The sequence below is a fragment of the Pipistrellus hanaki genome (genome assembly GCF_964339955.1).
Source record: "Pipistrellus hanaki genome assembly, chromosome: 14".
NCBI lineage: Eukaryota > Metazoa > Chordata > Mammalia > Chiroptera > Vespertilionidae > Pipistrellus > Pipistrellus hanaki.
In genome coordinates, this window is record NC_140516.1 from 35,625,445 (window position 1) to 35,639,999 (window position 14,555).

Consider the following 14,555-nt stretch of genomic DNA (forward strand, 5'->3'; position numbering starts at 1 on the left):
TTGTCGACTTATAAAACAATAATTATTTAACAGTAGTATCCAGATCTAAAACAAAAGTATATATTGACTAATTGGAGTTAATAATAATACCAAAATTTAGTTTTTTCCAAAAACATTTATTTTCAATATTTCTTCTTTAGGAGATAAAAATTATTTGTGAATGATCATTTTAAAAGTATGAAGGATGTTGTCACTAAAAATTGAGAGTAGAGCAGCCTTATACTTAATTGGATAAAGATTAATTTTTGAAGCAAAGGTATGTAGGCATTTAGAAACAGTTTTGGCTTCAGTGTTCACTCTTTATAACATGAGTAACATCTGGTGAATTTCAGAATGTAAAAATGGTTCTTTGCAAAATGACCATTCTAATTCCTTCTTTCTCTTTGTCTGTCTAGTGAGAACTCAACAGAGGCAATAGCAGTAGATTCTAACAATCAGTCGAAGTCCCCTCTGGAGAAGTTTATGGTCAAATTGTGCACTCATCATCAGAAGCAGTTCATTCGTGTTCTGAACGATCTGTACACCGAATCTCAGCCAGACACCGAGGACCTGCAACCTTCTGATTCTGGAGCAATGGATGCATCCAATTGCAATGCTGACTGTGCCCAGCTAGGCACCAGACATAAGGAAAATGATGCTCTATGTCTCGAGATGAAGTCTCCTCATTCTGTAGATTTGATAGACTCCTCAGGCTCTCACAGTCCTCCACCCTTGGCAGAAAAGGCCCCGAAGGAGCCTCCTCCTGAGACAAACTCTGTAGATGGAAGAGAGAATGCCTTGACTGATGTACAGAAAGATTCCTCTGAACTTCCAACCACTAAATCTAATTCTGAGAGTTCAACGGATAGTTCCACTCTGGGACACCTTAGTACATCTAATTCTTCCCCGTTCAACCTCCATCACACCTCTAAGAGTGTGGAGGGCCAAACCACTGGACAGGAGCAAGACACAAATGTGAAAGCATGTGAGGGTGGTAAAGACCATATGCAGAGTTCAGCTTTAGTAGAAAATCTAGTTGCAGGAAAATCGGCAACTGAAACTAGTGAGGAGAACACCTGTATTGTTTCTCAAAGACATTCATTCAGAGCTTTATCAGAAGAGACTTGGGACTCGGAGTTTACAGGGAATTCATCTAGAACTGCTGACAAAGAGAATACTTTACAGTGTAGCTCCAGAATGCCTTTGTGCCAGGAGTTAGAGGCAAGTGAACAAGATTCAAGGCCAAAGCAAGAGAACCATCTTCACTCACTAGGAAGAAATAAGGTGGGTTACCATTTGCATCCCAGCGACAAGGGCCAGTATGATCATTCCAAAGATGGTTGGTTAGCCCCCAGCCCCATGCCAGCTGTGCACAAAGCATCCAGTGGACACTCTCGAACCAAGATGTTGTCAGCCTCCATCAAGACAGCTCGGAAGAGTAAAAGGGCATCAGGGCTGAGGATAAATGATTATGATAACCAGTGTGATGTCGTTTATATCAGTCAGCCAATAACAGAATGCCACTTTGAGAATCAGAGATCAATGTTGTCTTCTCGGAAAACAGCCAGAAAAAGTACTCGAGGATACTATTTCAATGGTGATTGTTGTGAGCTGCCGACTGTTCGCACACTGGCCAGAAACTTACACTCCCAAGAAAAACCAAGCTGCTCGACACTGGCATCTGAGGCAGTGGTCACTCCCAAGCAGACCCTCATCAGTTCACCCCCGAGACTTACGGCGGATGTGCAGCCTCCCAGAGAGGACAACGCTGAAGAGCCTCGTGAAGAAATAACCTCCCCCAAGGAAGGAGACAGCGACACTTCATCTGAGAAGAAATCTCAAGAGCCTGAGGTTTGCCCCACAGTAAACCAACCCAATCCAACCAGCTCCCCGAGGTCAGAGGAAACAACAGCCTCCAGCCCGGCATGCCCTCTCCCAGCTCACCTTCCGGAAGAGGACATGCCCGAAGGCAGCTCCATGGTCGCAGCTCCCACAGCAAGTGGAATCGCTTCCCCTGAACAAGACCAACACCCAGCTGAACTGCCTGATGCCAAGGAGACGAGTGAACCTGAGGACTGTCCCCTGGCTCCCTCTACTGAGAGCTCTTCTGAGGGAGACAGAGAAGATGTTGGGACTAGGCCTAGTTCTTCTCCTGAAACAGTCAGAAGGGCAGAAAGTCCTCTGTGCTCAGAAAATCAAAGTGCCCCCGTAAGCTTGGAGCCTCCCGCAAGCCTGGTAAAGGCTGAGGATGAGCAAAGCATCAGTACTGAGGCTGAGACTGAAGATGCCCAGGAGCTGGATTCTGACCCGCTCTTGAAGGAAAGCAGCACTTTGACTAAGAAAAACCCCAGTGACATTGAGGAAAGTAAAGCAGCAAGTAGTACAGAAAAATTAGAGGAAGAAGGTGATGATAGAAAACATTCTTTAGAAAAAGATATGTGCGAACAAACCATGGACACACCTGAAGAGAACTCGGACAAGAAGAAAAAGGGTAAAAAATGCCCTGAGGCCTCAGATAGGTGCCTAAGAAGTCAACTTTCAGATTCTTCCTCTACCGATAAGGACCTAAGAAATCCAAGTTCAGATTCTTCCTCTGCTTGCCCTGAGGTCAAAGTTTCTAAAAACCCTGATGCAAAATGTTCTAAAAAAGAAGAGGACCCTGGTGAAACAACACCTGAGGACTTGTTGACCGAGGGTCTCCATCCAAAAGCTCTGGATGACACCGAAAAGCCAGATGTCCATGAAAATCCCTCTGAGAAGGATGCTGAGCAGGAGGGCGAGGAAGGTGGGATCATCACTAGGCAGACTTTTAAAAACATGCTGGCCAAAGAGGCCAAAAGAGAAGAAGAAGGAGATCTTTTCCCCAACAGTGATCCTGTTACCACAGTTGGCCAGCCCCTGCCTGGAGAGAGACTGGAAATCTATGTCCAGTCTAAGTTAGGTGAGAAAAGTGCCCAGGACCTCTTAGAAAGTGTTCCGTGTCCTTTCCCAGAGCAGTCAGAAGAGAAGCCAGGACCCGTTCCTGCACTCGACCTGGAGGAGGTTGTAAATGAGATGGACGGTGCAAACGCCCAGCATAAAGGTGATGATCATGAGGAGCCACCCATCGTCCTCGAGTTGTCAAGTAGCGATGATGATGCTGGGCCCTCAAAATGGGTACCAAAGTTCACGAGACAGTCGTCTTCGAACTACAACCTAAGACATGCTCATTCTCTGGACTCCTTGGATACCACAAACGTGACTTCAGAAAAGGAAGCAGCACAAGAAAACCTAATACCCAAGGACAACGAAGCTTCAGAGAGTGAAGATCCCGTAGATGAGGACGATGGGGAAGAAGTGGTCAACGAGCAGCCGAAGTTTATGGAGTGGTGTGCTGAGGAGGAAAACCAAGAGCTCATTGCCAACTTCAATGCCCAGTACATGAAAGTTCAGAAAGGCTGGATCCAGCTGGAGAAAGAAGGCCAGCCAGCACCAAGAGCGAGGAACAGGTCAGATAAGCTCAAGGAGATTTGGAAAAGCAAGAAAAGGTCACGGAAATGTAAGGGTGCGTTGGAAGCTCAAAAGTTTTCTCCTGTTCAGATGCTGTTCATGACCAACTTTAAATTGTCTAATGTCTGCAAATGGTTCTTAGAGACAACTGAAACCCGGTCTCTGGTCATCGTGAAGAAGCTCAACACTCGTCTTCCGGGAGACACACCTCCCGTCAAGCACCCTCTTCAGAAGTTCTCCCCTTCCAGCCTGTACCCCAGTTCACTGCAGGCTGAACGCTTGAAAAAACACTTGAAGAAATTTCCCGGAGCTACTCCTGCGAAGAACAACTGGAAAATGCAGAAGCTCTGGGCCAAGTTTCGAGAGAATCCTGACCAAGTGGAGCCAGAGAATGGCAGTGATGTCAACCGAGGCCCCAGTTCTGAAGACAGAAAAGAGGAGATCAAGGAAGGTAGAAGTAGCCATCCTTCTACAGGCTCACCGACTCCAGCCAGCACCCGGATCCTTCGGAAGTACTCGAATATTCGGGGAAAGCTCAGAGCTCAGCAGCGCTTGATCAAGAACGAGAAGAAGGAAAGCCCTTCTGGTCTGGCCGTGGAAGGTAAGCAGAGCTGTAAAAGTGTGTGCATCCACCCTCTGATGTCCCCCAGGCACGCCCTGCAAGTGGATGCCTACGGGTTTCCCATTAAACCCAAGGGTGCTGATGGAACCAAGGGAAGGAAAGGGAAGCAGATGTCTGAAATCTTGCTGAAAGCAGAAGTTCAGAATAAGCACAAGAGGACCGAAGGTGGCAGCGCTCAGGACAGGAGGGACAAGGGAGCGGTGATGAAAGCCAGCAAAGAGAAGCATATCGATGGAGCCACCAAGACCCTCGCTGCCAAGAAGCCAGCTGCAAGGGACAGAGTAGGCCAACTGCCCAAAAAGACATCTTTGAAAGAAAATAAAGTGAGGATCCCCAAAAAGCCCTCTGGGAAGAGCTGCCCTCCCTTCAGGAAAGAAAAAGAGAACACAAACAAAAGACCTACCCAGTGCCCTGCCTCAGAGACAGCGACCAAACCTGCAAAGCCAAAGGGGGCAAGTGAATCCGCTTCAAGGCCACCGAAAGCCGCGAACAGAAAGCAGAGCAGCGGAAAGGCTGGGGCCAGGCCCTTGGTGAAAACCCCGGAGAACAGCGCAGCCCAGAGAAAGAGAAAGCTGAAGGCAAAGCTGGACTCTTCCCACAGCAAACGGCGGCGGCTGGAGGCAAAGTGACGCCAGGGGCGGGAGCCAGGAGTAAAACTGTTCTGCAGAAGGAACCCTTTATTTTGCATTAACTGAATCCGCTTTTATAAGCTTATCAAGCCTTTCAAACCTGCAGTTAATGGAGATGTCAGAAAATGCATCTCAGATGGAGAAGGAAACTTGCAGTCTTTCTCCGAGGCTGAGTAAGGGAAGTTATATATTATATTCTGGTTGTTCCTTGGGTTTTAAACTTGGAACCGAGCAGTTGTAGTTTTTAAAAGTACAGTGCCTTATTTATCCCTTTTGTGTTTAAAATTTACAAAAGCTAAAAAGCTGATCTATGTGATAAAGGCTTGTATTTTATACTTGATGCACAAGCACTTGTACTGTAGCCGAGAAGACCACCGTCATGCACATAAAGTAGCTTTCCAGCAGCTCCCTGCAGTCCGTACTTGAGCAGACGCTCCTCTCTGCAAACCCCAGCAGTGAACTTCCCTCTCTGTCTGGTTTGTCTGTTTAAATGATATTTGAAAGCTAAACCAAATCATTTTTATGGTATGTGGAGAATGCAGAGGGCATTTATAAATTTTGTAAAAGGTTAATATTTGTTACCCCTTTAAAAAAAAAAAAATCATTCATTGTAGGTCACTCCTCCTACCTTTGATCTTTTGTCACATGGAGGAAAAATGGATTCTAAATTATGTGCCCATGAGACAAAAGGTGTGTTGCCAGGTATTGATTTTGGCTTATGACCTCTAAAAATTATTTGCAATACTTGTCCTTACCATCCTTTTCATTTTGGGCCTTGAGCTTGCTAGCACTCTAACAAAGTTCCCCCCACCCCCGCTTATAGCTGTAATTTGCCAATTAGGATGAGAGTGACTATGCTAATTTTCTTTTTACCCTGAGTACTTCCATATTCAAAAAGAGCCAAAATGTTATTTCCAGTAGTAGAAAAGTTTAATAGTATGTGTGTGTGCATGTGCATTTGGGTACATTTGTCTCTGGCTGTTGGCCACCAATGCCTCCTAACCCCAGTTCCACAGTAAATTCTCTCTTCCCCGTGCACTGTGCTAGGGGATTCGTGAACTGGGAGCCAAGGGTTTCTGTGAACATCCTGCAAACCATTCTGGCATCAGGCTCAGAAAGGTCAAAAGAGCTCAGAGTTATGCAGAGGCCACAGCAGACTTGCAGTTGGAGGAAACAGCTCCAGTATCTCATGGTGGCCCCATATGGCCTGCACCCCGATCTAATGTTCATGTGGAAGTACAAGTTTAGAATGGGATCCGTTCTGATTGGTTAGCACCGTACTCATAGTTCATGCTTGTAGTATCACTCCTGCCTTCGCCATATCAGGCTCAAAAGCGAGAGCTGCAGTATTTGTAATTGATGATGTTTGCCTTTCCCGGGTGAAGCCTCACAGGGGTGCATCGGCTTTGCCTTGGTGCCTATAACAATGCTCCATTGAACACCGTGTACTCAACATTTCCATTGGGCCATTCTACAAACAGACTTAGTTGTTAAAGCCTCAACCAGTTTCTCAAACATGCTCTGTCACCAACACAGGCTTACAAGGACAGCTGCTACTCTGTCCTTTCTATTAAAAATTGTTCCATTTAGATTGTTTCAGACCAGTTTAGATAAACCCAGATGGACTTTTTCATACTTTAGTTTGTTTAGATCTTGATAAAACAGGCCTTCTGTCCAGTCTGTAAAAGGCTTGCTGTATATGTACAATGAAAACTTCTGATGATTGGATAGGCCTGGAAAAAAGCATTTGATTCGTGGGAAATTGAGTTGTATTGAATTTCATAGATAGTGAAACCTATCTTCAGTGAAGCCGTGATATATATTTTTTTCCTAATGTCTCCTCTATCCCATAAGTCTCATTTTTTTATATATATATATCTTTGATTATGGCCATTGAAGAGCTACCTATGTTAATGAAACTGCTGAGTGTGTATGTTGGCAACCTTTTCTCAGCATTAAGTTGCACAAAAGCATTAATATGTTTTGAGTAAGTTCGTTTAATCTTTTAAAAGTGGTTTTAAAGTTTAAAAAAATCTTTATGTAGAGTCGTCACTGGATATTGTTTTTGTGGTGACTTATAGCTGAGGTTTGCCGATGTCAGGTGTGCGAATTCCTGTACATGCGTTCAAGGTGCCCCCTTAGCTGCAATGGACGACTTTGGAAGGGTGCTTGCATTGTGTTAGAGGTGTGAGGCAGTAGGTGGGTGGAACTGTTCCAGTTCCAGATTTATAATTCATTCCATGACTTTTCTACGTTCTTTTTTTTGTTCGTTTGTTTGTAAAAGTTCATTTCAAGATAATAGCCTTCTCTCCCATTCTAAAAAGCATTTGAGAAAAGTTCATTGTGTGTGTATGTATTTATTTATACACTTAATGTTATGGATCATCTTTAAAATCAACTTACACTTTATGGTAGTGACTACACTTAAATAGACTGGGATTCTGCATAATTATGAGATTAAAAGTTTAGAATTTTTTTTGTATTTGTTGAATCTTGTTTTTTTGCTGATTCAGTTAATTTTGAAAAGAAAGAAAGAAAGAAAGAAAGAAAGAAAGAAAGGGAAAAAGAAAAGAAAAAAGATTGATTTGAGGGCTGTCTCTGGAAGGCCTTTTTACGCTTAAAGCCGATGCTGTCCCCAGACACCTCTAAGCTCAGGCTTTGATATTGACTCAAGTCTCCCCTTGTTCCCCCCTCTTGCAAAGGCCTCTTTCTCATGTATGGCTTGCCATCAGATGCAAAGGCAGTCTGTCCCACATTCTGGATTCCAAATCAGGAAGAAATTCTGCTTCTGGGCCTGTGCTCAGTGAAGTGATTGTCCTAATGGAACTCAGGTGGATGCCCAGAGACCACTAAGAGTATCTCTTAGCTTTTGGAGAAGCTGGGAGATGCCTGGGAAGCATCACTGGTGCTCCACCCAGAGCTGGGTCCTCTTCTGCAGACCCATCTTCTGTCCCATGAGGCTCCCTGGGTCTGGAAGGACGGCATGAGCCTCACCCTGGCACTTCCTCAGACAGCGCAGCGGGAAGACCGTGATCCTTGGTTCTGCTCTGGAGGTTTCCTACATAGGAATGTTAATAGCATCTATTGTGCAATTGCTGGCCCCTTCCATCCCTTAGGTAGCCAGTTCTGTTGTGTCTGTATTTCATTAAAGACTTCTACACAAGCCTTACCTTTAAAAAATAACCTTGAGCAGTGGCTTCCATGCCTCATTGTTGCTGAGGTGGCATAGTTGGAGAGGTGTAGCTATCATCCCTTCACATATGCGGTACTTTTCATGCAACCCTCTGCACATCACACACTTGGCAGGTGAACCTCTCCCTGTTGAGACAGGTCATCGGTAAAACACTGCTGGTTACTTTGAATCGAAGTTTGGTCTCTGTTCTCCCTTGTGATGGATTCTGTGGTGAGGGCGGGAGCTGTCACTCATTAGGGGCAGCGTTCCTGTTGCTGGGTGGAGCTAAGAGCCTGGTAGGGAAAGACTGCTATGTGATGCAGGCTGGCGAGGCTCTGGTGTCACCATCAATAGGCTGGTGTTTTCATCGTCCCTGGCACTGGACTGGCATTTCCCAGTCCTTTTGGTTTTAAGGCTCTCTCTCTGTTGGTTTAGAAACAATTTACCAAGAGTCTGCAGATTTGGGGCTTGTTCCTCTTTGGTAAATAAACGTTTATTGGAACAAAGCTACGCCCGTTTGTGTATGGGTTGTCTGCAACTGCATTCCAGCAAGTTGAGCTGCAACAGAGACCATGTGGCCTACAGCCTAAAATATTCACTATCTGGACCTTTAAGAAAGTTTGCTGACCTTGCTTGAGAAAAATAATCCTTTTTCAGGAACAAAGCTTCCCTGATGTGTCTTCTCCTTTCTTCTGCCTCTTTCCCTCTCTGTCCTTTTCTTTCCTGCCCCTCCTTATCTTACTGCAACTTAATTCTTCCTTTATATTTTTAATTTATTCTTGCAACAAAAGAGGTTACTTCATTGCTTTAACACATTGACTACCATCTACTGAAACTTGAGCTACCTTAGCCTCCTATCTTCCTTCTTAGACTCAACCATCACAGTAAACAAAACGAGTCGGCCTGTGAGCAAATAGGAATTCAGAGTTCTAAAATTATGAGGCCTGGGTCTCTCATTTCACCCCCTCCCCCCCATTCTCATCCCAGGATATCCTTTCCTTTGATCCTTAGAAAGTGGAAGGCAGGGAGGAGGTGATTAGATAGAGAAACAGATCTCACATCAACTGATTGCCTTTCGCATGCACCCAACCTGGGCCAGGGATCAAACCTGCAATCGAGGTATGGGCACTTGACCAGGACTCGAACCTGCAACCCTTTGGTCTTGTGGGCTGATGCTCTAACCACTGAGTAAACTGGCCAGGGTTCATTTCACTATCATAGACCTGACACTAGACTCACTTCTTGTTTATTTTTAAAGTAAGTCAAGATTCTACTTTTTTCCAAATTAGTTGAGACTGCATTTAGTTGGGTGTTCAGTTTTCTGAACCTCACATTCATATGGAAAAGGTCTTCAGAGGGAAAACAAAGTCTAATCACAAACCCAAAGCATTGTTGATTGTATAATATTTTGGGCCAGCTTCTAGGAAAATAAAACTATAGGCACTGATTTTTTTTTTTCCAATTCCCAGACTCTTCTTTCAAAACAATTTTATTAAAGACAAGCCAACAAATAAAAAATGTAAGTATGAAATCATGTTTCTTATGTCCATCACATTAGCAAGGCAGTACCTGCCTCCGAGTGATTAGTACTCTTCCCTGTGCATGTTCTCGGGGGGGGGGGGGGAGGGGGGGATAAAAAGATTATTGTATTTAAAACAGCAGAATTGGGAAACCTTTGAGATAGCTATTAATATAACTCATCCCTTGAGCTGGCTACGCTCAGTAGTTGAGTGTCAACCAACCTATGAACTCTTGTGAATTCATCTTCACACATGGCTACTGTTTCACATTATCCCTGAGTGATGTTTGTCTATTAAAGAATAAGAAGCCCTGGCCCATGTGGCTCAGTAGGTTGGGCGTCATCCCATGCACCAAAAGTTCGATTTCCGGTCAGGGCACATTCCTGGGTTGCGGACTTCATCCCCACTAGTGGGTGTGTAGCAGGCAGCCGATCGCTGTTCCACTCTCACAGTGGTGTTCCTCTTTCTCCCTCTCCCTTCCTTTTTCTAAAAGTTAGTTTAAAACATTTTTTTTAAAGAACAAGAAAATACCCCCTTTTGTTGATGGACTGTTCACTGAATCGTAGACATTCAGCCTTCTCTACAAGGATACGCAGTTGAGGTACAAAGTCTTGAACTGAAAGCACCACGGTCTTGGTCATGTGCGAGTCGGGCAAACTGGACTCGGAGAGACATTCCTCTGTGGCAGGGCTCAGCGCAAAGGGGTTCCCAGTGAACCGAGAGCGAGAACAGCGCCTCCCCAGCAAGCACAGGCCGAGTCCATTCTGCCCCGTGGAGCCCTCTTCCTGTGCAGGGCACCTGCACGTTTCCCACTCCCCAGGCTTGGGTCGTTGTGAACATATCATGAATGCGTGGTCTTTGCTTGTTGCAACCATGAACCCAGACCACCCACCCCCAACCAGCTCTTAAAAATACCAGCATGTCAGCAGCTTTAGGTGGAAGCTCAGGGCTCTCTGGGCCGGCTAAGCCGACCCAGTCAGGCCTGACTCACCTCCTGCCGAGGAGCCGCCTGTGGCACCGTTGTCTTCCCGCTCCTGCTCCTGCCACCAGCTCCCTTTCAGGAGGCGGCTCTCTGGGAAGTCTCCCTCTTCCGGGCGCTTCACTGAGCATTTAGATGTCATGTTAGGAGCATTTTTCCTTGCCTAACTTTAAATTAGCAACTTTTTCACCCCATTGTTTTCTGTCATCTACACATGTCTTGTAGCTAAAGCTGTAGTGGTTGGGAGCTGGTTTGTGGAAGGGATGCTAAACAGACAAGATTTGCATAATTTTGAATATTTATACCAGAAGTCGAGATTCGTTTTAGAGCCACTATAGCTTAAGGTTATTAGTCTCATCAGTGGTTTCTGCATTCTTAATATTAGATCTAGGAAACTTTGGTAGTGTTTCAAATGCATATAGAGTATCTGTTTATACACACGACTGTGGAATTTATTTCACTGTGTAAGTAGTGATATTTTCCTGTTCAAATGTTTCTATAGAAAGTATTTATTTTAGCAAAAAAAGTTAACTGTCAAAAGGGCTTTTCAGAAAAGTGTTCTTTCTGGCTACCCGTCCTCCCCAGCTACCGTGCTCAGCCATTGAACCCCCAAACAACACAGCGAAGGCAGATACAATAGGTTGGAACCCTCACTGTTTTGGGGCAGACGTGACATGGATTGGGAACCCTGAGTGCATGCCCCACTGTCACTCTGTCCCAGAACGAAGTGGGTCCACCGTCGGTACGGCTGCGCCCCTAGTGGCCTCAGGGCTGGCCTCGAGCCGCCCACTCTTTGCATACGTGGTTGGCAGCCTGTGCAGGAAAACGAGCCTTAGTTGTAACCCCAAGGAAATCCAAACCCATACCTGTGGGCGATGGAGAAGCCACTTGTTGCCTAAAGAAAGCATTAAGCTGTATTTCAGTCTTTCTCGTGTTTGCGGAAGACACCTGTTCCCACCCCCATGAACCATGGGAGATAAGCATGTGTTTTCTTTCACACCTCGACAGTACTCCTTTTCTCCCCCGTCCCTCTCCTCCCCCGACCCCATCTCAGCAAGCATCTGTGTAGTTGTGGGCCAGCCCCCCCTGTGGCTACAGGACAAAACCATCTGTTGTAAGATGTGTGCAACTTTACTTCTCAGGAGTCCTGGTCTGCAGTTCAGAGCACCCCCAGACATGACGGAACCGATGGTTTCCGGTCCTTTCCTCTCCCCTGCGCCCCATTCCTGGGCACTTGTGCTGAGTCACGAGTCTCATTCTGTTGGATTGAGGACAGCAGCTCGGGATTGGACCACAGGGGATTTTGTCATCCATTTGAATCATACCTTACATACTTACTTATGGCTTCCTTTGTCTTTTCCAAACAATGAGGAGGACACTTGAACAGTAATGCTGGAGAAAGTTTGTGGGTTTTTTTTCTATGATACTATTTGTAAGCAAATCTGATTTTAAGATGAAATGTGAATGGGTAACTAGTTGCCAGGGAATTTAGTACTGAACTAGACAGTCAAAACTTTTTTATCTTTTGCAGGAAGAAATAAATTTTGCTTGCATTTCAATGTTCACAGGAAGTAATGTTGTAAATAGTTTTTTAAAAAATATTTATTATGTGTGCTGTATACAGATTCCTGTCCAGAGTGATGTCGGTTTGCATGTAGTGCTGTAGGAGAATATATTTTGAGCAGTGGACTCTTTTCATAACACAATTCACACATGGAGAAAGAACAAAAAACCAGCAGGTTGAGAGCTGTTTGGGGCATTTGATTTGTAATGTTACATCAAATCCAAGCTTTAATCGCCCCCTTTTCTCATCTGGTTATGTTATGTATTTTGTGTGTGTGTGTGTGTGTGTGTGTGTGTGTGTGTGTGTGTGAGATAAACTGGTCAGTGGTCAGTCGCAGATCTGCAGAGCAGATTTCCAGGTGTTCTTTCTGATGTGTTGCCTCCAAGCAATAAGATCCTAGGTAATAACATTTATTCCGGGCTCCGCGTGGGCCCTTGTCTCAGAGGATAGGGTGGGGGTAGGACAGCTCTTGCTAAGACCTCTTGCCTTTGCCTGAGAGGTTGCTGTACTTGAATTTTTGCTTCTGTTTGTCTGCACACTCCTTTCAGTCATAGGACTCTAGGAATGGGTGAGAAACCTGCCGGCACCAGACATAAAAAATCGGCCATAGAGACTGAAAAAGTGTCCATGTTCCATAAATTTGTAAGGGCTTCCTGCATCTAGTTGAGGCAAAGCTCACTTGGCTATAGAGTAAATGTAAGAACCATTTACGTTAGAAATTTAAATGGCCAATTTGAAGTCCTTTAACTATGTCTGACCCACGCTGAGAAGCTACCCCAGTTTCTGGAACCCTCCCCGGTGCCTGGGTCTGGAATGTCTGGAGCCCCCTTCTGTCTGGGGTTCAGCCTTTTTGGTGTGTGCAGAGGGCAGCCGCTCCTCCAGGTCTCCCAGCGAGTCCAGCTCCACAGGCGTCCAAGCTGTGTTGCAGCCTCTCCCGGTGACCGTCCTACACGTCTACGAAAAATACCCCATACCCAAATAACCAGGAGTAGAACAATGTAGTTTTTTAGGCTTTTGGAATATGTCTTCTCTTTTGTATTTATGATGGTGTTTGGAATTTTTCACTAGTGTTTTTTAGATTTGAAGTGGGTGCATTAGGATAAAACTTTCCATTGCTGGGCCTAAGACAGCAAGCAAGAGGAAAGAAGCTGACCTATGTTGTATCGGTGGGAAGGTGACTACTTCATGTGGTGGGAGGGCAGGGAGGGGGGGTGTAGATTATGTGAGAGTAAAATAGAATTCTGGGCTGAGGTGCCCCAAGTCTTATTACTTTGTAATAAATAATCCCCTTTCCAGCCTCACTTAATCTCAATAGAAGCCTGCTGTTTACCCTCAGGGAACAAGTAGTTTTCACAATTGAGCTCCTCCAAGGTCATTGGCCCGTGCCTGTGTGCAGGCGTTCGTGGTCTTTATACACTCATGGCATTATTTTCCCGTATGCATCATTGACATTAAGAAATTCAACCCCAACCTGTACGAAAAGCACAGCCCAGGGCCCTCCTCCAGGCCAGAGTTCATGCCTTCGAGGGGCCCGCAGGACCGTGCAGTTTAACTGAAGCTCAGGTGCCGAGGTGGGTTTTACTCTTTTTAGGACCCTTCCGATGAATTTAGGGCCAGGGCTGCTGATCCGGCTGTGGGTCCAGGGAGTTCTAAGCTGAATCTCTACCGTTCCTTTAAAGGTCTTTCTGGTCCCTCCCCGTGTTGTCATTGCCAAGGTCAATCTTGTAGTTGTTCTGATGTGTTCCTCCTTTTTGCCATCTTGTGAGTCGTAGCCAGTGATCCAGATGCCCAAGGAGAGAGTCTCGGAGGGCCCCGCCCCTTCCCGGTCCCCGTGTGTGCTCCTGACCTGTGTACCTGCGGTCTTTTCAAAAGCACTGAGATGAAGAGTTCAGCAAAGGGTTATCGGATGACCAGCGTGTATCTCTCGGGCCTGGATTTCCACTATGTTAGAGAGTGTAGGGAAATACTGTGTTGTTTATGGATGAAAATTCAATGTATGCTGTGAATTTGTTGGTTTGAAACATTGAAAATATTTCATTAGACAATGTTTACATACCTCACCTGAAGAACCTTTGAGAGTGTATATATGAAATTTTAAAATATATTAAGTTGCTTTAAAACAATATGTATAGCTATAAGAGTTGGAGTTATTTTAACTTTGAATATGTACCAAGTCTCCTAAATATTGAAATCTTGTGGACTTTTTGTGCTTCTGTGTTTTACTTTCCTATTAGGCCGTGTAGGAAGCTCTGTTCTTGTTATTGGTGAAGGTTCCTCACTGAAATCCAAGCTTGGAAGGATTTCCTTGGTGGTTTTAGATTTCCTCGTTTGGTTTGAGGGGTGGGGTGTGGAGCTAGAGATGTGTGGGAGGGGTTACTCTAACCGTGACATCTATTCCATGAGCTTTTTCTAGGCGCTTATTTTATTGCAGCGTATTAAACTTCTTTGATATCAAAGCGTGTTTGTGTAGTCACTGAGGAGGTACCGATGCACCGCGGCCCAGCATTCAACGCATAGAGCAAAGCTGATGAGTGGCCAAAAGGAACCACAAGGCAACACTTCTGCTTTGACCGCAATGTCGTGTTGGGCTTAAAGGGACAT

At 45.2% G+C, this 14,555-nt stretch overlaps 1 protein-coding gene across 10 annotated transcripts in view; it reads left to right on the forward strand.

The window, feature by feature from the left end:
• Positions 1-9,514, forward strand: part of LCOR (ligand dependent nuclear receptor corepressor) — a 90,270-nt gene extending 80,756 nt beyond the window's left edge. For all 10 annotated transcript variants that reach the window (XM_084903488.1, XM_084903489.1, XM_084903495.1 and 7 more), the window contains one exon: positions 396-9,514. In XM_084903488.1, coding sequence (XP_084759614.1) covers positions 396-4,719 — 4,324 coding nt within the window. In that variant the 3' untranslated portion in view covers positions 4,720-9,514. The remainder of the gene's footprint in view (positions 1-395) is intronic.
• Positions 9,515-14,555: the final 5,041 nt, after the last annotated feature.